At 39.2% G+C, this 26,666-nt stretch overlaps 1 protein-coding gene across 1 annotated transcript in view; it reads right to left on the reverse strand.

The window, feature by feature from the left end:
- Nucleotides 1-26,666, reverse strand: part of Pappa2 (pappalysin 2) — a 254,931-nt gene that overhangs the window by 105,151 nt on the left and 123,114 nt on the right. Inside the window, exons 13-14 of the mRNA XM_060364529.1 lie at nt 7,945-8,080; nt 7,548-7,755 (exon numbers count right to left, since the gene is read on the reverse strand). Coding sequence (XP_060220512.1) covers nt 7,548-7,755; nt 7,945-8,080 — 344 coding nt within the window. The remainder of the gene's footprint in view (nt 1-7,547; nt 7,756-7,944; nt 8,081-26,666) is intronic.

The raw sequence follows: 26,666 nt of genomic DNA on the forward strand, positions 1-26,666 counted from the left end.
TCTCTGGTTTGGCCCTGCTTCTTTGATGTGTTCCGCCAGTTCTGTGCTGCTGTCACTGCCAGGTTCTGAGGTCTTGCTGCAGCTGGAGATTTCAGGGTGATCACTTCAGCAGGGATGGGGTAATCAGGCTCTCTGTTCTCTGGTTTGGCCCTGGTTAGTCTTAAACTGGAGGGCTGTGGTGCCCCGCCAGTTCAGTACTGCTCCGCTGCCACGTCCTGCTGTAACTGGAGACTGGCTTGCTAGTCCCAATGCTTTCTGGGAAGTCCTGGGATCTCTTCGTTGTGCTCTCCAAGCTTGGGAGGCCCAGTGCCTGGTGTGTCCAGGTTGTATGACGTTTCTGCCTGGTTTCGGTGAGTATATAGCGTATTCTCTGTCACTGTGGGATTGGGCGGGCCGCACCGTCAGTGATGGCGATCCTGCGGAGCTAGTATGGTGTCTAGCAGATTCGCGCCCTGGGAGGATGGTGCAGCCGCTGCGCGAATCTGGGACTCCGGGGTACGTACTGCTGGCTTTTGTCTGCAGCTAAATTGTTTGGGGCTCCGTCTCAGCGGCTGTATACCCCAGGCAGTTAGGTCTCCGCTGAGAAAGATGAGTCCGCTGTGCTGCTGTGCCGAGGAGGAAGGAGGTCTGGGGGAAGGGAGTGCAGCAAGAACAAAGGATCTTTTCTCTCCCTCCCCAAGCAAGTCTCCAGGTGACCGGAGGCCAAAGTTTTCACCTCCTGCGATGTTCTCTGGTATTCAGAAAGCCTCGCTGTGGTTTTCCTGGGTTGGGGGTCCTTCCATTCTCCAACTCAGAAGATCAGGTATCCCACTGCTCAGAAACTGTGTGTGCTAGTCGCCATCTTGGCTCCGCCCCCTAGTGACTTCTTTCTAACCACCCAACAAGAAGCCACTTCCGTTATTATTGTCATTGTGGTTGGGATGACTTCAGACCTGCTCTTTCTGTGTGTGTGTGTGTGTGTGTGTGTGTGTCTGTGTGTCTGTGTGTCTGTGTGTCTGTGTGTCTGTGTGTTGTGTGAACATGAATGTTCAGGTGTGCACAGTTGTGTGTGTACATGGAAAGCTAAGAGGCAATTCTGGTTGTCATCCTCTATCACTCTTGCCTATGGCTTTTAGACAGATTCTTTCACTGAACCAGAAGTTTGCCATGTTGTCTGTGATAGCTGCCCAAAAAGCTCTGAAGACCCCCTCCAATGCTTCTACCCACAGTGTTGAGGTTACAGGCTCATGAATCTAGACAGAGCTTTGTACATGGGCTATGGGGATTCAAACTCAGGTCCTCATGGTCACAAAGTAAGCTCTCTTTCACCCTGAGTTATCCCCCAATACCTTTATGATCTTCTTCCTGACAGACTACCTCACTGGATTTGAAAAAAGACAACAGCAACAACAACAAAAACAAACAAACAAAAAAAAAGATGCCAAGTCTGAGCTTCCCCCATGTGGTACCACAATGACTGTGACAAGGAAGGGGGATTCCAGGAAGCATCCAGAAGCACACGGAGGGCCCCTTCTGAGAGTGTTCTAGATTCAACTGCCAACTATGTGAAACATTGATATCACTTTCCTCTGTTAAGTCTTCTGGTATGAACCTATTTCTGGCTCAGACCTCATCATAGCCTCAAAGAGGAATGAACTAGGCATGGCATGGAAATCTAACTCAGAGAAACTGTGGGGTTTCAAATGCACTAGTATTAACTGCCATGACTATAGTCATACCATTAGACAGCACCAGGAAACCGACACAAAAATGTGGCTTTTGAAGTTACACCTTCTTTCCCTGGGTTTCCTGTACTTTTTATATCAGAGAATGGGGTGTTGTTTCTCAGATTTGCTCTTCTTTAAGAAGGCAGATTCTTTTTGTTTGGGCTAGAATGCTATAGGGCCTAGGTCAAAATTTCTCCTTTCCCAGTAACTTCTAGTTTCCTGAATATTGCCTGTAAAAAAAAAATCCCTTATCTGGATTTTATATTTACTAAAGTTCCCCCAAAGCCCAAAGTATCTTTATGCCGCCCTCTTCAGTGGTCTGGTCTACCAAAAATTTTCAACTACATTCATTGCATTGAACTGTCATTGACATTACACTATTTCCTCACATAACATGTTTAGTAATGGCAATGTATCTTTGTCCGCTTTGATTATCCTGAGGCCCACATTATATTAACTCAAATTCACTTTCAAAGGGGTGGGGGAAGGCTTCTCGAAAATTAATAGAAAGAACTGGTCACTCTTTTCAGTAAACCTTTCTACTTTAAAAATGAATTACACAGATCCTAGTCTCAGCTTTGATGATCTGAAATTAGGTTGTTCTCCTGGAGGTTGTACGTAGCAATCCCAGGCACCTATGACTAGATATGTCACAACAGAAAAAAGAAAAAAGAAAAGGCACACTGAACTCGGAAAAGCTCCTTTCTCGTACTCTCAGAAAACAGAGTGCTAACTGGCAAAGGCTAAATATTAACAACATACAGATGTGGCTTTACAGTTCAAGCAATGAGAGTAGATATAGTAAGGAGAATCTTCATATTTGCTAACCATTGTAAGAGGAGAATGACAAAAAATAAAGGTAAGATGATGAGGCAGCTTCCTTGTATGATGCTCTAATATGGTATTACTGTGTTCTCCTACAAACTCTGTCTACATCGATTTCAGTTCTGTGACAAGACACTGTAAAGCTTTGTCCCAGATTCCTGCTGAAATATCAACAATACAAAAAACCGTAAACATCTGATTGATAACACAAACCCAAACTAGAATCATCAGAGATTTCCTCTTGGTTAAAGAACGTACTAAAACTAAATTTAGAAACATCATTGGCAAAGCATACACTTCTTGGGTTTTTTTGTTGTTGTTGTTAAGATATGACTGGATGAAAACTAAACTAAAGAAAAGAAACAGACATTTGTTTCTTTTGTGTCTTTCTCCTTTCTGAAAGAGGTGAAGAGAGCGAAGGATACAGCTGAGTGGCAGAGCATTTGCTTAGTGCGAGCTAGGCTCTGCTTCAATTCCAAGCACCACAAAAACTAGAAGAGAAACCAGAAAGCCTTAAAACAGTTAAACAAGTCATCATGTTTTTTTAAACCTGCCCCATCCTAAAGACAAGATAACTGATCACTCCTTTTTATAGATCTGTTCTCTACCCACCATCCTAATCAAAACTGTCCTATTCTTAATCTGCTCAAAACTCCAGCTAGAAAAGTTCAGAAGCATCAGAGTAAGTAAAGGCTCTATACCACTGGCTGAAGCCTTTGCATACTGGGGATAAATAATCTAATGGCAAAAATTCTATAGCATCCTAAAGACTACTAGAGACTAAAGTTCAGTAGATGATTTTTCAGAATAAAATCTTGGCATGCTCTGACATGGTACTACTGTCTTTGTAAACAGAACAATGAAGCAATGAGCCCTGGGCTTATTGGCAGTGAAGATAAAGAAAGGTTGAAAATGAAAGAGAGACAAATATTTATCAAACGAATGCAAACAAAATGAAAACAGGAATGGAAATTTTAATTCCAGACAGAGTAGACTTCAAAGCCAAAAGCAGAAGAAGCAGAAGGTCTGGCAGGACGCAGGGACTTAACAAAGACCAAAGGCTCATCATAAGCCACACACCTAATTATGAAACATCAAATTAGAGAGTGCTAACACTGCTGGAAAGTCAAGGGAAAACAGAAAGAACGACAGTTTGGAGGATCTGTACTAACTTCTCACCTAATGTAGGACAAGCAGATAGAGAAACTGAGGCAAGTTGAAGGGAGAGTACAGGGCTGAAAAAAGAGCGTCAATGCTGTCACCAACATCAACCCATGTCCTGAGAAATGGGCTGGTTTGTTTTACCTCCAGATCATTCAGCACTGGGACTATGGGGGGACTATGGGTATGCCATCAAGCATGCTCAAAGAGTTTGCAGTCAATTTTTCTACTATATCTGTGTTACTGGAAGAACAAATGCCTGGCCATGGGAGACGGAGCATGCTCAACAGCAATTTCTGTCTATTGATAAATTCTCCTTATGATCACATTTTGAATTTCCGTAGTTCTGACCTTCGACATTGTAATCCGTTCTCATAGATAGCATATCGGTGCCAAATCCCCCTTATATGAAAAAGAAAAGATGGTTTCTGTTTCCCAAAGTCATTGACACAATCCTAAGACTGTTGGGGTCCACTGGGACTTTTCTCTAAAATAGAGCCAGAAAGAGTGGAGGACAAGAATGGTCTGAGTATGTAATGATTGTCTATGGCCTATCCAAAGAAGATCGTAACTGAGCTTCAAGACTTACAGGCTCCTGATCAGCAGACTAAGCTGGAAGAGTCAGCAACTGAGCAGCTGCCTTAAGGTGAATGAGACTAAGAGACATCAAAGCTAACAGGTGCCCCCTCCCCACTCCCTTGCATCTCCCCTTCTTTCTTCTTTTCCTTCTAAAGCTTTGCACTAACTAAACCATTCCCAGCTCTTTAATTCTTCATTGAGTTCACACCAGATTTTTACTTCAACTTGGAATCATGTAGAAAACTTTATAGTGAAGTCTTTTTTGTTTTTGGTATTTTTGTTTTGTTTTGTGTTTTTGTTTTAGTTTTTGTTTGTTTGTTTGTTTGTTTAGCTTAGGTGACTGGTAAACATGGCAGACTTAACATACTCCAAACCTAAAATCTTGAGGTTTTTATCCCAGCTTTTGTCTATGACCTTGACCTCTACTCTAAATAAACAATATTGTTCACCTAGAAAAAAATCATAAGTAGTCCACAGGCCTTAATTTCAAATGTTCATTCTTCATTCATATGAATATGTATCTTTGTATATATCTGTATATATATATATACATATATATGTATATATATATATATATATATATATATATATATATATATATATGAGACACACACACACACAGAGTGTGTCTCACGCAGCCCAGGCTGGCCTTGAACTTACTGTGTATCTGACAGAACTATTGATGAATCTTCTGCTTCTACCTTCCCACTGCTGGGATTATATGCCTGTGCTACCATACCTTGTACCAGCATAATGCCAGGTAAACTGAATTCAACATCCATCCTCTTGTTGATTATTTAAAAATTCAGCAAGCATATACTTTGCTTTCCAATGATATTTCTTAATTTAACTCCACTACACATTTTACAATCGGATTCTCAGGGCTTAACTTGGGTTTTCTTTTTTATAAGAGTTCACTTTTTTTCCCCCCTGTATTGTTGGTATTTCAGTGGGATGCAGGGAAAAATTACTTTGTATAAAGAAAAAAAAAAAAAAAACCTAAATGTCACCATCGAGTAAGCCTCAGGATTTTTGGCTTTCAACTGAGATTCTATGTATCAATCAAGTTGAGAGAAGTTATGGTGTTCTAGGAGAGACAGGTTAAAGGTCACTAATAGCTAAATATAAAATGGATAACATATCATATATTATCAGGCATCTGTCAGCTTTCCCTTATCCAGGTAAGTATTAATAGAATTGGGGTTATAAGGCATAAAAAGGAAGTAGCCAAAAAGTCCCTTTCACAAAACTTACAATTTTAGGGTTTCAGGTTATGGAACCCTGTTGTTGTATCTACACAAACAATAATGATTGATGTAATACTGCCACCAATTTTCTGCCTTATGAGTGCAAAAGAATTCACATTTAAAATATATTTATGACAAAAATACGTGAGACTCTTTAGGTATCCTGTGTATAAAAATTTACTATATAGTACTGATCTACTGGCTGCGAAGAAAAAGCCAATTTTCATGGCTCCTGTCAGTCACATGTGGTTTGGAAATGTTTATGCATTCCAGATGTACTCAGTGTAAACTGGAGAATCATATCCTATTTCTGCTGGCTTGCATGCACGCATATAAAACTTGTTTTTCTCACAGTGCCACATGAAAATACATGAAGAACTAGCAACAGTGATCATAATTAATTAGCTTCCTTCTTGAACTTGCGTGCTATAATGCTGAGGGCAGTTCTGATCCTTCGTGTTTACAGAGCCTGTGACTTCTGCTTTTCTTATTCAATTTTGTTCCCTAGAATATTAAAAACAACCTCCATGCCACATAAGGTTATTATACCTACTATGTGTCAGGCCCTCTGCTAGGCACTAACAGATACTGAGTAGGACTAGCACTGCACGAAGCCCAGAGTTCAATGTGAATGAACACCCGGTCAAAGAAATATTACCATACAATGTGGTGGCCGCTTTGGTACAACTGACCCATGGAAACAATGAAGGAGAGGTTTGACAGAGCCTCGGAGGATGTGTGTCCAGATGATGAAGTTTGAAATGACAAGGACTGGAGAGCATTCAAAAGAGTAGGAACATTATGTGCACAGACTCATTGAGAACACATGATTCAAGGACCTGAAAGAAATGCTGTGTGGCTTAAGGCCAGACATAGAGCCAATACAGAAAACAACTTGAGAATACATGAGGTAATTATTAGGAAAGACTATGATCTTCTAATAGTATACATTTTGTGTTAAGGTTTGAAAGTGTCCTCTAAGAAGACATGAACATCATAGATGAACAAGCTAAAGATACAATGTCCAGTATCCAGACTGGCTCTCGCTATGTTCTGCTTCCTGACGCTTAGCACAATACCTGGCATCTAGTTAATGCTCAATTAAACAAGCCACAATCACAGCATGGAGGCAATAATCTCTCCCATGTCCCCAGCGATCTGTGTTTTTATATAAACCCTCTCCTTGATCACAGGCTTGATGTGTTGACTCACTTCTAGAGCATCAAATATGTCAGAAATAGTGGGCTGCCACTCTTACCATAAGGATATAAAAATGACTGTGGCTTCCCTTTTAGGAAATTCCTCAAGTATTCATCATCTTTGGGCTTTTTTTTTTTCCTGTAGGATTATTAGCTACCATGTCTAAGACACTCAGTTTATGAAGAGTCTTACATGGAGCAAACTGAGTCATGCTTATGTTAGATTGCCTACTGCTCATTCTACTGGGTAGTCATACTTGTGTGAGATTGCGCAGTTTTCACACTTACTGGGTATAGTCACGCTTATGTGAGATTACCCACTCTTCACTCCTATGGATGCCCACAGATCAAGGCTCATGTAGCTAATATAATTCCCAATGTCCATATGTGGCCCTATGATTATGTGATATGCCTTAGCAAGTAATTCTTACATTTTCTGTATATACTGTCCAGGTGGGAACAAGTAGTTAAACATAGATTGCTGAGGGAACATTGAGTTTTCGGCACAAAACTTTTGGCAGTTTATATAACAATGTTGGTTTGAAGTCAGTGACTTTATATGTAAAAAAGATGTTAAGACCTTGTAAAGATGTTAAATATTTACAAAAACGTTATACTCAACTAAAGAAAGAAAAAATCATCTGAAAAAAAAAACAAGTTTGACTTCTACAAGTTATTCTTTTCTTGATTCGCAGAACGTTTTGTTAGCTCTTAAATCCATCTTTCCAGTTAATATGTAAGCAACCACTATATATCACTATGAGCATAAATAATAGCAGTATGTTAGAGTCACAGGGGAAGTGGAAAAGGGGGAAAAGCAAGCTCTGTACCTCTGTCCCTGATGGTTCTGCTCCAGGATGCAGTTACCGGGAGCTGAAGACCTGGTGTGGGAGGATGTCCTTAGAGCCACTGCTGAGATGCCTACCAGTGGGGATGAAAAATTCAGCAGCACGGAGGAGGTATGGTGGGGGCAGGCATTTGCATGATGGCTCATATTGATAACCAGTGGATTATGCTGACATGACAGGTCATAGGTTCCTGAGGAGACATAAGGTGATGAACACTATTCTGAGCCATTCACTTAGAACCTTGTAGTACCTATTCATCCTCCCTATAACTACATGACCTATGAAAGACCACAAGCATTTTCAGAGGTCAACATCAAACTGACTCCTAAGTCTACTGGAATGTCTGCTAGAGGTTCTAAAGGAATAACTCTCAACTCACCAAGAGAGTGGTTGCTTCCACTGATGTCAGTCAAGTAGGCAGTCACTGTTGGCTGTTGCTGCTCCCCAGGGACCAGGCCATCAGATGCCAAGAAAAGGAAAATTGCCACAGCAACTCCTGGTCTATCGAAACACACCTAGGTATAAGCACATATAGTATAAGCCATACTTTCTGTAGGCAGTCAAGGTATGTGCCCATCTTAACTCTATCATTCTAGAACAGGTCTTTGAAAGGAAGAACTTTGTTCTTCTTTGCCATGGGAAAACCACATGGAGTAAGCCCAGCAGGATCCAAAGTAACAGCAGATATCAAGATGAGATGAAAAGATGGTTGGTAGCTGTTGAGCATCCTTTGTCAAAACTGCTTAGTTCCACTGCTCTATTCATTGTGGCTTGGTTTTGCTTGTTTGCCTGTTTGCTCATTTGTTTGTTTGTTTGTTTGTTTTGAGACAAGTCCTCATGAAGACCAGCCTGGACTCAAATTCAGTACTTACCCAAGCATGATATTGAACTTCTCATTGCCCTTCCTCCAAACTTCGAGTAATGGGATTACAAGCAAGAAATATCACACCTGACTTAGAGCTGTCTTTCTAAATTTCTCAATGGAGCAGTGGCAGAGATAATAATCCTCTACATACTAATCAATAACCCTTCTACATTAAAGCAAGAGAAGTAGACAAGATGGCCAATTAGCCAAAATCCAAGTAAACAAGCCAATTTCTTCCGATCTGTCCCAGATGAGACCAGGTATTCATAGCTATTCCCGCCCCACCACCCCATCTTTCTGTCTCCTGCCCTTCTTTCTCAGAAAGTCTCAGTTACCAGGCAAACTACGAAGTAGGAGAGAAGCTGTGAGGTGTGAATGAGCATGGCCCCATAGGCTCATATATCTGAATGCTTAGTCACCAGAGAGTTGAACTTAAAAAAAAATAGAAAGAGTAGGTATGGTATTGTCGGAGGAACTGTGACATTGGGGGTGGGCTTTGAGGTTTAAAAAGCCCAAGCCAGCCAGACAGACCCAGTTTCTCTCTTCCTATCTCTCCCTCTTTCCCCCTCTCTCTACCTCTCCTTCTCTCTCTCTCTCTCTCTCTCTCTCTCTCTCTCTCTGCCTAGGGATCAGGATGTAACACTCAGCTACCTCTCCAGCACCATGCCTGAATGCCACCATGCCTCTACCATGATAATAATTGACTAATCCTCTGAAATTGTAACCAAGACCCCCAATTAAATGGTTTCTTTTGTAACAGTCACCTTGGTCATGGTGTCTACTTAGAGCAATAAAGCAGTGCCTAAGACAGATAGTATAACAGAATCTGTTGCCTCAGAGGTTAAATCTTGACACACTTCTTGGTAAGCTTCCTCTGTGTCTCAAGCTTAGGTACCTACCCCTTGCTTGAAAGGAAGCCAAAACTGGAGAAAGAAAATTTGAGTTGTACATATGTCATATTCCAAAGTGGCGGGTTCAGAATAAACTATAAAAACGTTGTTTTGGAGAATCATTTAAAAGGAAATAGAGCATATTAAAAGTTCAGGGATGAAATACAACCATCTACTAGCTACTGCTAAGGATTCAGATTTAATGCTTGTTTTCTACATTGGACATATTTAATATAGTAATTGTACTATTGTTTTGTTTCATACATCTGAATGTTACTTCTAATTTCTATTGAGAATAATTCCTAAATTTTCTTACTGCTGCATGGATGTTACATTCTTATTTTCTGGAACTTACAAATTAATTAAAAAAAAAGAATGTCTTTTAATTTTTGAGATTATACTATAAATACATCAGTTCCAATTCCCCCCGCACATACACTTTTTTTTCTCCCTTCAAACACTCTCACATACCTCTCCCTGCTATTGCTATTTTTCATTTTCATGGCCTTTTTTTGTCATTAATTGTACATGTACACACACACACACACTGCGGATTCTATACACATATATTACAGATTCTATAACAGTAACCTGCCTTAGTCGTTGTGTGTGTGTGTGTGTGTGTGTGTAACCTGCTCAGTCTATGTAATGTTACTTGTATATATGTCTCCAGGGATGAACAATGTAGCTTTGTCTTGGGTTCTAAGCATGGTATAGTTCCAGCATAGAGCATAACACGTCTAATTGTAGGGACGTCCTCTGAAGCAGGGAAAGAGTAAAACATGTTTTCCACTTTAACAAGAATTCTTTCTTGTCCACAGACTGGGGTTTCCTGAGTCCTGGAAGCATGCTTGTAGTGTTTATTTGCACTGCTGGCTTAATTAGGGTGATTTTACGATTTTCAGTGGTCAGGGTAACACAGCTCTTTCTTCCTCCTTTCCACCTTTGCGGGAAAGTCCAGCCATGCTCTCTTTACACAGTGTCTCCCCTACTCTCTTTTCATTTCCCTTCTTTGAAGTAATAAACATTCCTTCATAACTTCAAAAACATCCAGGCCCATCGGCTACAGATTTTGAATGAAGTCCTCTCTCTTTGGATGGCTGTGGGCTAGAAATAAAACACATCCCAAGTCTAGCTCAAAGCTCTAGACCCAAGCAACAAATGCCATCAAAGTCTCCTGGGAACTTCCCATAGCCCCTTCCTTTCCATGTACAACAGAGACCAGAGACTGGAAGACAGCTCTTTTCCTGGGCCAGAAATAAGAGCTCAAAGAAAAGGCCTCAGAACTGAAGAGTAAGGTGGCCTCAGCAGAACACAGGGCATCTCAGTCTTCCATGCATCTCAAAGTAGGTAGCAGAGGTAGGATTTATGGTGGGTGTGGGCTTTTCTGTCCAGAGGGTCCATACCCACACCTCCTAATGCAGTTTGCATCTCTTAACAACATAGACTTCTGGTCTGTGGCAGTTTGAACACCAAATTACTTTGAACCATCAAGCCTATTCCACGACAGTGCCTCTGTGTCATGCTTTGTAGGGAGAGGTTACAACAGGACTTCCAGGCCACAGGTTAGACAGGAAAACCACAGGTGAGACGTATGAGAGGCACACTGTTGGGTCACACAAAGCTGAGAGACAAGATTTGATCAGGTTATGGGCTGCTGAGTTTGGGGCATTTCCTCTCACAGTAAAGATAGGCGAGTTTAATTCTCAAAGTAAGCTCAAGTATATCCCACAGCAGTGACTAGATGCACAAAAAGCAAACATTTTATCTCACAACTATTCGCACTGCAATTGCAGAAACCAGTCTCCACCTCCACATTTGTGGAAACCAGTCTCCACCTCCACATTTGTGAGTTATCAACCTGCTTTCTGGTAAAGAGGAGCCAAGATTCACTGTTAGGGGGAGAGGCAAAGAGAGGAGAGGAGAGGGAAAGGGGAGGGAGTAGAGAGGAGGCAAGTGGGAGAGGGAAGAGGAGTAGGAGAGAGGGGAGGGGAGGGGAGGGGAGGGGAGGAGAGGAGAGGAGAGGAGAGGAGAGGAGAGGAGAGGAGAGGAGAGGAGAGGAGAGGAGAAGAATAGGACAGAGTATAGGGGAGGGGAGGGGAGAGGAATAGGAGAGAGTAGAGGGGAGGGGAGAGGAATAGGAGAGAGTATAGGGGAGGGGAGAGGAGTAGGAGATAGTGGAGGGAAGGAGAGGGGAGGGGAGGGGAGGGGAGGAGAGGAGAGGAGAGGAGAGGAGAGGAGAGGAGAGGAGAGGAGAGGAGAGGAGAGGAGAGGAGAGGAGAGGAGAAGAATAGGACAGAGTATAGGGGAGGGGAGGGGAGAGGAATAGGAGAGAGTAGAGGGGAGGGGAGGGGAGGGGAGAGGAGAGGAATAGGAAAGAGTATAGGGGAGGGGAGAGGAATAGGAGAGAGTATAGGGGAGGGGAGAGGAGTAGGAGATAGTGGAGGGAAGGAGAGGAGAGGACACAGAGACGGACAGAGACAAAGAAAGAGATAGACAGAGATAGAGACTGAGACAGAGCAAGAGCCTGGCAGAAACCCTGGTTTGCTTCCTAAGAAATGTCTTTTCTAGCTACCTAAACATAAACAATCTACTTCTGCCTGAATTTGGGGTTCCCCTTTCCCACAGCTGAATAATAGAGACATAACTTACGTCACATGGATACTAGGCAGACTGAATGAACTCAAAGGAAAGCAGACAAGATAATACTGGTGATCATTAGGGATTCCATGCTCAACCATTCTAATTTCCCCAAAGAAATACACCTTAACCAGTTTGTACAACAGGAAAAAAACCTACAAATCCAGAAAGAATACAATTTAAAATTAAATATATGTATTTAATACTTTAATGTAGAGAGAATTATGCTCCTCAAAAATTTATAGGCAAGAAAATATTCTATATAATTTTATAAATTGACTTGTGGAAATGCCAGTTGGTTCTCCATGTTTGTGTTCTATAGAAGTTGATGGTATTTGAGTTCTTGATAGATTATGCATAGATTGAATGCCATACATTAGCTCCATAAACCTAATTGAACTTGGCTTTTATCGGGATGAAAAGCTACAGCTAAATTCCAGAAAGAAGCCAAAATCTTTCAGAAATACAAACAATTTTGAAGTCTAAAGAACACTTTAAATACTGAAAGGTATCTAAAGAATTTGTCACAAAGAATATTAAAACAAAGAGAAAGCAAAGCACATAGATCATATAGCAACTATAGATAGATATGATAATGACGGATAGATAAGTAGATAGATGTTATATAGATAAATAGATGGAAGATAATGGCAGGAGAGAGAGGAAGTAGGTGGGTAGAAGAAGACAGAAAGAAAGCTGAGACAGAGTTATGAAAGATAGATAAAGTCAGATGTTGATTAGAAGGAAATACAGATAGATGACAGACAGAAACAGGGGGAGACAACATAGCTACGTTTTAGCCAATCAGTGTGTATGTACTCCCAAACTTAACCTCAATTGCTGCCTGCTCATGAAGAATAAAACTGAGATAAAATATCTCTAATGCTGAGCTATTTGAGCTACAGAACCCATCTCCAAACTGCTTCAACACTCCACTCAAGCCAAGCGTTTCAATGTACAGGTCATTCTTTGTGCTGGTGAAACCATATCACGAACTTAAAAAGAATTATATTTAAAATGCTTTTGGTTAATTCCTGGCTTTCTCCTCAGCTTTTCATCTTCAGTCAGCTATGGTACTTCTCCAGATGAAAAATGAATGCTATGGGTCAGGAGAAAGCAGGAGGGCACAGCCTGCTATTAGGACAGTGTGAGGACATGCTCACTTGGAGTCCTCACCAAACTCAGCTGGCCTTATACCTACAGATTTTTAATACGGTCTCCTCCGTACATAAAGGCTTGATTGTGGAATTAGAAACAAAGGTTTACCCCAGGTAAATGGTACACAGGAGGACAGCAGATTTCCCAACTTTTCATTCTATATTACTTCAAAGACTCAGATATTTCTAATTTTAGGTAAGCAGAAAATCAATCTCCCTCAAAAGTAGTGACCTTTGTTACTCCCCTCCACCTCTGAAGTCAATGAGCATCAAAACACAAAGTCTTCAAGCAATTATATGGATCAGAGAGGCATCTTTAAAAGTCACTTGTAGTTTAACAAGGACCACCAAAGCTCAGAATACAATTACTTTTTCTAGTGGCTATACAACATGTGCTTTTGTAGCTAAAAAATGACCAACTGTTCATGACTTCAGGTGAGTCAGTCTACTAATCTTGTCATCAAAAGTTTTGACGGGGTAGAGATTAACTCCAAGTTGCAAAAGATCTTTCCATGAAGTTTATATCTAATAGAGGAAGGAGTTTATTTGGAAACTAAACTCTGGACAGTGAGTTTCCCAGATTGTCTTCAGATTTAGAATGTGCCTCAAGATGAAGATAGGACTTTTGAGCCTGTTGGACTTTCTTCTCATGTCCAGGCTCTTGGTATTGATCAGATTCCAGACAATGCCCTGCTTTATTCCTCTATGGTACAAGAAAGACCACAGCAATTGAGAATTTATACCCTGCCTTTTCTATAAGAATCAGACCAACTTATCATTATGTGTAATTGCTCTCATGGCTTCCACAATTTCATGGGTAGACTTTCAAAAATGTAAGTTTTGGCAAGTTGGTGGAAAAGGCTAAGATCTACTCAGATGACCACCCAGCTCAATTTCTCCTAGATCACTTCCTTAAGTTCACTATAGGCCAACTCTACAAAGACTCTGGCAGAAGAATTTGTGGGACTTCAAAAGAGGAGCAGGAAGGGAGAGAAACGTGTCTGCTGCTACGGTGTGTCTCCCACATTACCTCTTTCATGAATGTGGCACTTAATACAAAGTAAAGGATCTTTCCTTTTGGTGACCTCACATACAGGGCCATGCCACTTTCTTGGCATGTGGCAAGGAGGAGGCATTGAGCCCATGTCAAGCAACTTTTTCTGAAGGCTGAAATATTGAGTGAGGTTACTCTGAAGGGCCATCCCAGCATCAGGATTCTGACAGGATTTTAACATCCCACCTATTGACTAATCCTACTTCTTTTAATCCCCTACACACTGACACCAACAATAGTTCTTAGTAAAACTTCCTGAGTGGAAATGTTTATCTCAGAGTCTGAATCCCAAGGAAAATCCCACCAAAGACCAAGCCTGAAAATGAGAAAAGGTGTTACAAATAGAACACAGATAGAAACAGTCCTTATGGATTACAGATACAGATGGAAACTAACAAAAAAAAAAAAAAAAGCTAGGGGAAGAATGAGAGCACTGCCCAGCTGGACAAGTGTCCATTCTGTACTAGAAACAAAAGGTGCTCCAGATAGTGATGGAGCTTAGAGTTTGGGAAGTTGCCCTGCTCGGGACAAGCAAATATTTCCATTTAAAATCCATCAAATTCTCTTTGGACCCAGAGAAGAGCATGTCTGGTTGCATGCGGGTTGATGCCCCAGGTCCCGCCTCTGAGAAAAAGGTATCAGATGGGTCTGATGCTCTTTTGGTGGATGACACCTAAATGAACATCGGTACAAAGTCCCAATTTATTTCTAATATCAGAGATCAGACCTCTACTCTTGCCTGATGCATCTAAAACAAAAAGGGGGAACTATAGAGAGCTGCGGAATGCTATGCCTTAAAGATGGAGCTGGTTTCCGCCTTCCACCTTCCCGATGGTGAGTGCTCTCTGTCACAAACAATTCCACATTTGGCTAAGGCTAAGGATCTGGCTTGCTTCCATGTATGTGGACCTATCTGCATTGCCCACGTGGCACGCCTGGGTTGGCTACCCAGAGGCTATTTAAGCTGTGGGCTGGCTTTCCCCAGGGTCCGAGGATTGTTCAAGGTTCCTGAATAAAATGCATTGAAAAAAAAATCCATCAAATTCTAGAATTGTGACAGTCAAGTAGTAAAGGGGGAATAAAGTTCTGCCCTCTAGGAATAACCTAAAAGATGGGATTTCCCTATTAGTGCACTAGTTTAGCCTTTTAAGGAAATGAAAATCACGTTCACACAGTCATCTTTGTATCTTGCATGATTCCTGAGGAATGCAGGAATCCACGCATGTTAATTTCCCTAGAAACTGAAAAATTTCTTCTGAAGACAATTAATTTTTTAATAAATTTCCATTATGCATAAAGAGATAATGTCAATGCTCTTCAGAAAATTGTCCTATTGAGCAGAAAATCCTGTTAGTGAGTTTCCGCTTGATGAAACGGACATAGATTTGAATCATTTTGAGCATCAACTATTTCACTCAATGTTGAGCCAACAATCCTCTACAGCAGTGATTGTCAAACTGCAAAGAGCATGCAGACTGCTGAGAACCTTGCTAAAATGCAAATCCTTGGTTAGTATAATTGAGTTGCACATTTTAAATGTTGTTTTCGGGAATAAAGCATACTTCCTGGGACAGAACTTTGAACAAATCCCTTGATGGCTCTGTCCTCACCCTTAATCACTAGTGCTTCAGAACAGTGCTATCATTCATCTTATTTGCTTATCTCCTTTTAAAAATTTACTATCAAGTTTATATGTAAGCGCAATGTTGAAAGGAACCATGTAAATGCCTCATTTTAAAGAAAATTCAAAACAAACAAAAAAAGCAATGCCCAGAGAGATGGCATGTTTACATAAATTTACTCAAGGGATTAATAGTAATGACAGAACTAACAATGTTTTCTTCCAATTTGTAAAGCTCTTTTTCTAGGGTAGATTAAAAAGTCAGATCACTAGTAGGCAGTCCACCCTCCCACATAGGATCCAGTGAGCTTTACTCTAACCAAACATTCAAAGTAGTCATCAGACTCAGTACCTTCCATACATGCACTTTTTCTTTTGGTCAAATTATAGAATGTGGACAGCTCCCAGGATGGTTGAAATAATTTCCAAATAAGTGATTAGCATCTAAATAAAAAGTCAAAACAAAGCAAAAACCTGAAGAGTTATCAGATTTATCAAAAAAACAACCAACCAAGATACAAAATGTCTGCTTAACTTTAAATATCTGATACACAGTATTTTTTTTGTTTTAGTATTACCAAAATATAAATAAAAATATTGATGTTAAAATATCAGTTGCTGCTTATCTAAAACCTAAATTCAACTGTAGGGTACTATTTTTTTTTCTGTAGCCCAGTGTTGGAAACATAGATACTCTTGACAAGGTTTGTCTGTGATGACTGATTTAACAATTTATCAAAAGACTGCAGTGTATTCTGTAAATACATGCAGATTTTATTAGTCAGCAACTTAAAAATAAGAATTTTCCTAACTGAAACTAAAGAACGTACTATAAGCAAAATAAAATAAAGAGGAAAAAGAACAAATAATTGGGAACACAAACCCAAAGTGAGAAGTGTAAAATAAAGTTTGTATGTTGGGAACTAGAAAAGATCACCCTGAGTAAGGTATCCCAGAAGCAGAAAGACACATATACACCTAAAGAAGTTAATCAAGGAGGACCCTGGGTTAAGATGACCAATCCTCATTCAGAAAGGCAAATGGGATGGACATTGGAAGAGGAGAAACCAGGGAACAGGACAGGAGCCTACCACATAGGGCCTCTGAAAGACTCTACCCAGCAGGGTATTAAAGCAGAAGCTGAGACTCATAGCCAAATGTTGGGCAGAGTGCAGGGAACCTTATGAAAGAAGGGGGAGCTAGAAAGACCTGGAGGAAACAGCAGCTCCAAAAGGAGAGCCCCCGCCCCCTCCCCCCAAAATGAGGGCACAGGGATCTTTTCTGAGACTGATACTCAAACCAAGGACCATTCATGGATATAACCTAGAACCTCTGCACAGATGTAGCCCATGGAAGCTCAGTGTCCAAGAGGCTTCCTTAGCAATGGGAACAGGGACTGTCTCTGACATAAACTCAGTGGTCTGCTCTTTGATCACCTCCTCCTAAGGGGGATACAGCCTTGCCAGGGCACAGAGAAAGACAATGCAGCCACTCCTGATGAGACTTCATAGACTAGGATCAGATGGAAGGGGAGGAAGACCTCCCCTATCAGTGGACTGGGGGAGGGGCATGGGTAGAGAAGAGGGAGGGAGATAGGATTTGGAGAGATGAGGGAGGGAGCTACAGTTGGGATACAAAGTGAATAAACTGTAATTAATAAAAAAATAAATTTTAAAAAAGTTTGTAGATATTTGTGTGCCTAGAGAAAGAATACTAAGAATAATTGACACTTCGACAAACTAATGCAGAGTACAAATTCTTATTATGGACTGGCACTTAAATCCTAAATGAATAAAAACTTGCCATTTAAGAGCTTACTAATAAAATATAGGGCCAAAGGGAGGAGGAAAAAAACACCCTCTATTAATATCCCAGCTGGCACAATAAAAAGTTGTTATGTTCTGAAAAATCAATGGTATAAACAAACACAATTATATATTAAAAAAAAACCCTAAGGTTATAAAAACAAATCATGAAGTATTACAAAATTCTTAGAATCAAATGATAACAAGGGGTCTATACAATCAGGATTTATGGCACACAATTAAAGTAGTGATTATAATAGAAAAATTACCCACCAACAAAAATAAATTAGCCAAGAATTTAGCTAGGAACTGGAAGGCTAAAGAAAGAACATTAGATTCTGCTGTGCTCATAGATCAGTGCCTAGCCTAAGCATCATCAGAGAGGCCTCTGCTGGCAGCTAATGGGAGCAGATGCATAGACTGACAGCCAAACATTAGGCAGAGAGAGAGCCCAAAGTGGAGGTCTCCATCAGGTCCCTCCCCTTGGAGCTCAGGAGGAGCTCCTCAGAAGATGGACAGGGAGAATTGTAGGCACCATAGAGGTCAGAAATACTGGGAGCCCACAGCCCACACAATAAGCTAAGCAGGGCTCACAGAGACTGAAAGCAGACATCCTCGAGCCTGCGTGGGTCTGCTCTAGGTCCTCTGCATATATGTTATGGTTGTATATCTTGATGTTTTAGTAGAACTCCTAACAGTAGGAATGGGGTTGCCTCTGACTCTTTTGCCTGCTCTGGGAACCCTTTTTCTTCTACCTTACCAAGACTTAATATGAGGATTTATGCCTTGTCTTATTGTAGATTGTCATGCTGTGTGTTTGTTTGATATCCCTGAGAGGTCTGATCTTTTCTGAAAGGAAATGGAGGAGAAGTGGATCTGGGGGAGCAGGGAGGGAGAGAACAGGAGGAGTAGAGGAGTGAGAAACAGGGATCAGAATGTATTTAAAAAGGGGGGGGGGGAAGAAATAGTGTAAATTCAGAGAATCAAAACAAAACAAAACAAAACAAAAAACCCAAACCATGATGACAATAAAGAAGTCAATAAAGTAAAAGGAAAAACCATAAAATTAAGGTGAATGAGACTGAGTCCTGCTCTTAAGACATCAGTAGGATTGACAAGCTTCACATGTGATCAAGGAAATGTTATAAAAACACGAATCACTAAAGATATGATGAGTATGGCTAGGAGTGGAAAAGCAATGACATTGCATTATTAACATGGATCGATATTTGACCATGCAGAATAAGTCAGTAATTTCCCAGAAACACCAAATAATCCAAACCTAGAAAATAAATAGACACACACAGTATATTTTTAAAACTCAAAGAAATTCAAATGACCATGAGGTTGGCTACCCAGAGGCTATTTAAGCTGTGGGCTGGCTTTCCTCAGGGTCAGATGATTGTTCAAGGTTCCTGAATAAACTGCATTGAAAGAAAAAAATGTAACTGGTAAGAAAAAAATAAAATTAAATAATAAAAAAATAAAAAAAAATATTTATTATTTAAAAAAAAAATCTTTCCTCAAAGAAGCCCAGAACTGAGTGAGTTACTCCTGATGAGACTTGAATGTTTTCAGTTGAATGTTGAAGGGGTTATTCTAGTTTACACAAGAGCTTTTAAAAAAATGGAAAAAAAAACATACTATCACTTTTATGAGGAGTTAGTAAATGGCATATTTAAAAAGAAATAAATAAAATATGTCAATAAAATCCAATAGCATACTCAAAGTGTCATATATAATCCACATCTAACAGCACTCTTTAAGGAAAAAGTGGTTTCGTGTCTCAAACACTGTCTGCTTGATTCAACAAAATGAGAACTCAAAAGGACAGAATCACAAGGTTACATTTTAAAATTTATACAGAAAAGACGTGTTCATGAGTAAGGAACTTCATTTTTTAAAACCAATATACGAAAAATGGAGAAAATGAGCATGTACTGCCAACTTTGTTTACATAGTAAAATTCATACTATACAAAGAATGAGTTGGTGTAATGAACAGGGGGATAGACCAATTAAATGCAATACAGAGTTCAAAACACACTTATGCTTTATCTAGAAGTTGGTATGTAATGGTCACACTATAAAACAAGGCAGAAATGAGCACTTCAGTAGATACTATTAGGGAAATTCCATTGTCACATTTCTTTAGAAGTATTATGAATCTACATGCAAAAACAGAAAATTCAACTATGTGAAAGACACAAGTCCGGAAGGCAAAACTGAAATTCCAACACAAGAAAATGAAAAAATTATCAGTTCAACCATAGACGGGAAAATGGATGAATTCACCTATAGTGTAAATTAAAGATAAAAAGAATACTAAATGATCAGTAATTATTGCATAAAGGGTTATTATGCCTCACTATAGTACGAAAAAATAAAGAGCAGGGCAAAAATAAGAAATCACCTATTCTCCCTGATTGACTAAATATGGGTGGCTGATAGGCCCAGGTCCCAGCATGGGTATGTGGAAACAGGACCCATTCACTGTCTGTTAATTGAGGGTGAAACACGTGTTTACATGTTTGCTTACATACTTTGGCATATTCCTGAACCCCCCAGTCCATTCACCTATCTGCACTCTCTGTTTCTAAATCACTATAATTAAGTGGTACATTTTGCAATTTAATAGAGCCATGAAACTCAGCACTGTAATTTTTTAGTGAACCTCTTCCTAGGGTTTTTATCGGGATCACATGTGCTTTCAAGATTTAGACTGATATTCTCACGAGACAAGACTGTCTCTCCCTACAGGAAGAGTTCACACTCCTTTAGTCAAGCTTGCATTGTGTCGTTTGATAATACTTCTTCAATCAGTCCTTCCAAGTTTCTTTTTATGTTTACTATTAATTATTTTGTCACTTTCACTTCATGAAGAAAAGTAGATATATCCTTCAATCACACAGTGTATTGGTGGAGTGACTGAGGATATATGGTCTTCACATACATAAGCATACATGTGTACTTACATATATGAGCATATCCATGAACACATACATAGAAACACACATGTGCATTTTGTCATGGAGTATAAGACCTTTAACACTGATTTTCAGCTTGCTTTGCTTGAGAAGCAACTCAGCTTAAAGCAAATCATTTCATGGAGCAGTGAGGCTCTTTCCACCAAGGACTGACTGAGGAGAATGTTTGGATAACGTCTTCCCATGTGCTGGGGGTAGTGAAGGCATAAAAGACAGGACAGGATGAAGCCAGTTTTTCGGATAGTCTTGCTCTGCTTCCCATCTGTCCGTGAACCACCCTGTGCTACCACACCATCCATTTGATCCAAGATGGATCAAAATCTCTGACTCTAGAACCAAAGTTAGCCCTTCTTCCATTCAGCTGTTTACGCCAGGCATATTGTCATAGCAACAAAGCCTGAATCACATGGTGCTGAAATAAGATAAACAGTTACGGATATCTGCAGTAGTAACTAGAAACATGATGCGAAGCAGGAGTTAGCACACTGCAGCCCATGGTCCAATCCTGACCCAACAACTATTTCCATAGGGCTGTGATCTCAGATATGTATTTTCAAATAGCTGAACATAAAACAAACACAATGTGAAAAGTATATAAAACTCAATGTTCTGTTTTTAAACATTCAATTTATGTACATATGTTTACATATTTTCTACTTTCATGCTAATAGCTACGCTAAATATTTATAATATGAGTGGTGTGGCCTATAAACTTAAACTATTTTATAACTGCTTTTTCATAGAAAAACATGTCTGCCAACTCAAGTTTTGAAAAGAAAGTATTACAGCCTTTTGAATATGAATTTTAATTTAACCCTGTCTAAGCTTTTACTAGTTATACCATGTAAATGCTTAGCATCTCTAAGTTTTAAAATAATTACTCTTGAAGTGTGTAAAATAAATACTGTGTGGAACAGAATACATTTCAACATGCGTGTTTTTTCTCTGTTCACATGGTGTTAGGGAAATCTGAAATCTGATTAATTAAATACACATTGTGTGTTCTGTTAGAGAATCATGTTCAGTGTTTGCCTAGTTGATAGCAAACAGAGAAAAGAAAGAAATTATGGTTAACAGGATTTAGGCTTGTGCAGAAAGGATTTCCAGGCAGTGGTCCATAATTCATAACTGATGTGGAGAACCTGGTATTTAAAATACTGCGAAGATGTGGTGGTTTCTCTTAGGATTGCTAGCCAGTCCAGCCTAAGTGAGATCATCTCAAACCCAAGACAGTTTAGAACCATAGAAACAAACATGAATATATGATTCTGTGTATGGTGACTGGCTCCTTAGGAACCAAACAAATGGTTATTGAGTGTCTGTATCTCAGATGGTTTCATTTGGTTCCTACATACTTATATTCAAAGCACTTTCTTAAGGAAATCAATCCATGCCTTCTGTGATGCCACCTGGTAAGGACTGTAGAGTTTACGAAAAGCATTGAGTTATTTCTCTTACCCAGATTCCATATACGGTCTTTCAAAAATTTGGAAGAAAGGCAATAAAACAAGGGAGGGCATCTTTCCTTTCATATGCACTTGGAGTTTTTGCTTTCTTCCTTTTGTTGCTCTGCCCTGCCTATTCCCAGTGTTAAGTTTTAGGTTTGGCATGCTGCAGGTGCTTAATAAATGCTGACAGAATGAGCAACAGAGTTGAGAGAGAGAGAAAAAAACTCATGCGATTGTTGTTAGACATGGGAATCTGGGCTTCCTGATTATCATTTTGTTCTTTAGCAGTGTAGAAAAAAAGCACTTCAAATATTGGATGGTTTCTTTATCTATGAACTAGAAAAACATCTCTCCTGTCAGTCACAGTGATTTGGAAGGATGCCAGGAAAATGCATACAAGATGCATTTGTGTAAACCATAGATGACTTCAAAGGTGATTTTTATTGTAAATGATAAAATATTTGTAATATATACTCTGCAAAAAAAATCTTCCATTCTTACTCTATTGGTTGAAGTTTAGAATTTTTAAAAAGCAAGAGAATGTTACCTCAGTAAAATTGGCTAAAATGACAGAACTTTTATTTTGGCAAGTAGCATGTGAGTGAATGAAAGATTTTGAAAATATGTTTTCAAAACTAATGTTTTCCAGTACTGTTGTTTTTCACTTGTGCAATAAATTTGTCTCTGATTCACTGCATACAAATCATATCTGTGTATCAAATCAAGATTAAATTATACTAAAATGAAGAGTAAAGGGCCCAAAGTTCTGCAGTGCTTGGAAAAATGTTCTGTTTAATGTAGCTTATTTTCAAAAGCTACTTCCTAATTTATTTGGTACCAGACAGGTTCATGAAATCAATATTTTACTAGCTGACTTTACACAGTAATGTAACTTTTGATGAGATCAGTGATTTTTCTCTAATACAGAAACCATTCTCCTAAATTTCTTGTAGAGTAGTTATAGGATACAAACCCAAAATACAAGAGGTATCTAACTGATGGGTAGTAATAGAATTTTAGTTTGAGTTGTTTTTGCTTCCATATATATTTGAGTAGCTTACAGTCAAAGAAGAATTTCATTATAGCAAGAATATTTTAAAAATACAAATTATTTAAGATGATGATGCTGTTTGAGAACAAGCAAATCCATCAGGACTCAAGAACTCTATCTCAAAAGGAAAGAAATCACATCAAAGGGAACCTAAAATTTTACGTCTCAGAAATATTTTTAATATCCAAGCCAGTGCAGAGCAAGAGTGTAAGTGAAGCAAAGACTGGCCAGAGAGACGCTCAAACCCTGGAGGGGTCCTTGGCAGGCACATGTGGCTGAGTACAAGGAAGCTGGAGCTTTTCAAGGTAGAGGGCCCACTTAGTTCAAGCTTTGCATGGGGAATTTCTTAGAACACAGGAAAAAAAACACTGAAAAATGGATCAGGGTTCACAGAAATAAGATCAGATTCCATAGTAAATTTCTTCTTTAATTGAGGTGACGTTTTCCAAACCTTAATGCATATCCCAATGAAGTTATCTTGAAAAGAAGACAATGTCAGCCATTATTGCTACAAGGTGTTCAGTGTTTGATGCCAATTAAAGCTTCATTCGTTATGATAGAAGAATGAAGATGGTGAGTGAAAAGGCCATCGAGATGAAATAGTTTAGGTCACTAAGAGAATGACGTTATCAGGTACATATTAAAGTGATTCTGATCAGCGTGTTTCAAAGTGCCCTGTAAGAAGGAGTACTTCAAAGAAATGGGAATATACGGGGATTAAACAGGTGTTCCTAAAGATAAAAAGACACACATTTTGGTTAAGAAGACAATTTATAAGAAAGATTAAGAGATTTGAATATACACCCTGGCAATTTCCAGTGTGCATAGTTCACATAGCCACAAATCATGGCTATAAAATTAGCTTAACTAAAGCCAGTGACTCACCAATATGACTCAAATTGAGTCAATACTAATATACGAATAGCAGTGAATAAACAGTTCACTCCTAATCTCTCAACAACAGCAACTCTCCATGCAAGTAATGGGTATAAGTTCTGATCAGTAAACTAATCCCATCCTTGCTAAAGTCAAAATGACTTCAATGTGAACTTGATCACAGCATATCTATAATCTTTTCTCTTTCCACTCACTATCTTCTCTCTTCTATGATGCTGAACGAAGCTTTGATTTGACTTAGACAGACAACAATACACATGTTGTTGTGCTTTCAGACTTGCTCCCCGATGATAAATACATGTGAAAATCTGCCAAAATGGCATAATCAAAATAGAAAAGTAGGGCTGGAGAGATGGCTCAGCCGTTAAAGGCGAGGCTCACAACCCTAAAATAGAAAAGTAAACAAGATGGAAATGTAGAAGAAAAAAAAAAGATAATGCTGGAAGTGAAATCTGATCAACAAAAATGGGATTGTGGAAGTAACCAGTTCTGATAATGATGATTCAAGAGACCAGACCTGCAGTTAGAGGACCTGAGAAAAAGTGAAGTTGTCACCAGAAATAGAGAATGTAGTTTTGACACAAAGAACAGGACTTCCTAGAGCACTGCTTCTCAATCTTCCTAATGCTGCTACCTTTAATATAACTCTGATGTTGTGGTGACCCTACACCCATGAAGTTATTTTCATTGCTACTTCATAATTTTGCCACTGTTATGAATTATAATGTAAATATTTTTGAAGACAGAGGTTTGCCAAAAGGAATGTGACCCACAGTTTGAGAACTGCTGTCCTAGAGAAACTAACATAAAGAAAAAAAGTTCATGTTAAAGGAACTCTTGGAGATGTATAATAACAGCCAGAAGCTGGTCTTTCGTTATCACCATAAGCAACGCATAGAAAATTCACCATTGTAAAAAAACGCTAGCTTTGTCACACAAACCACATAAGAAAAAGGAGTCACGTAAGGAGAAGGCAAGCAAAGGTAAAGCGACCCTGGTATCTTTGGGCCTTAGCAAATAACTAGAACAACACATTGATTCTCTATCTTGCCAATGTTATGAGTCATAGTGAACTAATGAGTCAAAAACCAACTAACTTTTTACTCTTCCACAGATGCATAACTAAAATACAAGAACATTTGAAATGAAAATGTTTTAGGGGTCATGAAACAATTTTAACCTGCTTATTCATTATTGTTAACTTTGCATAGTCATTTTGTTATCTCACAAAACCATGCAAAGCAAGGACTGCCTCTGTCTGTCTGTCTTTCTTCATGCACGTGTGTGTGTGTGTGTGTGTGTGTGTGTAAGGACATATATATGAGGGGAACAAAAGGCAATTATCAAAGTATTATTTTAAGTTATCATAAAAAGTAATACAAGTTTAAAGCATAATTGTAGTTCAATGGTTAAAAATTTGCGTAGAATATGCACAGCTCTGTAAACAAATAAAAGAATGAAGAAAATAATTAAAAATGAAAATGCACGTCTCTGTTAGATGCATGAAAAGTTAGGAAAAATGATAAATCCTATCAAGACTGAACAAAATAACAGCTAATTATAAAATTCATATAAAATTTAAAGGCTAACAATCAAGATAGCTAATAAATTATGGTAGAAAATGGAGAATCCTATATACTATGCCACAGGAGCACCAAAAGGAGACCAATAATAGAGTCATAAAAACTGAGCCAGGGCCCTGAAGAGAATGACCCCTTATCAGTGAACTAGAGGAGGGGCATAGGTGGAGAAGAAGGCAAGAGGGAGGGATTGGGAGGAGAGGAAGGATTGGGAGGGATTGGGAGGAGAGGAGGAATTGGGAGGGACTGGGAGGAGAGGAGGGATTGGGAGAGATGGGGAGGAAAGGAGGGATTGAGAGGGATTGGGAAGGGAGGAGGGAGAGGGCCACAGCAGGGATATAAATTGAATAAATTGTAATAAATGATAATAATAAAAAATTAAAGATTGATTAAAACATTTAATACTAAAAAGTGTGCTAATATTCTAAATATATGAACTAATGGAACAAAATACAGAATCAATAAATAAAATAATATGTCATACACAAGCCGGCATATGCGTACTGCTGCTGGTTTTTGGCAAAGGTGACGTGCAGCATAGTGGGTCTGAGTTTGATTAGATTGATTCTAGATCTACTGAACACGCACAGTGTAGAAACTGTATATCTCTCCCCCAATGTACAGAACTCCTGGGAATTGTAGATGTAAGTATGAAAAAGCAAAGCAGTAACATTTCTAGAACTTCACACAGGAAGGCAGATCTCTGTAGAAGGTGAGGGTTTATTACAATGTGCAATACATACTAGACACAAAGGAAGCAAATAGGTTAAACCACACTAAGACTTTGAAAAGATCATCCTGAGTGAGGTAACCCAGAAGCAGAAAGACACATATGGTATATACTCACTTATAATATTATATATATATAGGATATATATATTATAATATAGGATAATATAATATAGGATAAACATACTAAAATCTATAGTCCTAAAGACTAAATAGCAAGAAGGACCCTAGGGAAGATGGTGAAACCTCACTTAGAAGAACAAACAGGATAGACATCAGAAGTAGTAGAAGACAAGGAACAGGACAGGAGCCTTCCTCAGGGCCCCTCTGACTCTACCCATCAGGGTATCAAAGGAGATGCTGACACTCATAGCCAAA

The sequence above is a fragment of the Meriones unguiculatus genome, chromosome 11 (genome assembly GCF_030254825.1).
Source record: "Meriones unguiculatus strain TT.TT164.6M chromosome 11, Bangor_MerUng_6.1, whole genome shotgun sequence".
NCBI lineage: Eukaryota > Metazoa > Chordata > Mammalia > Rodentia > Muridae > Meriones > Meriones unguiculatus.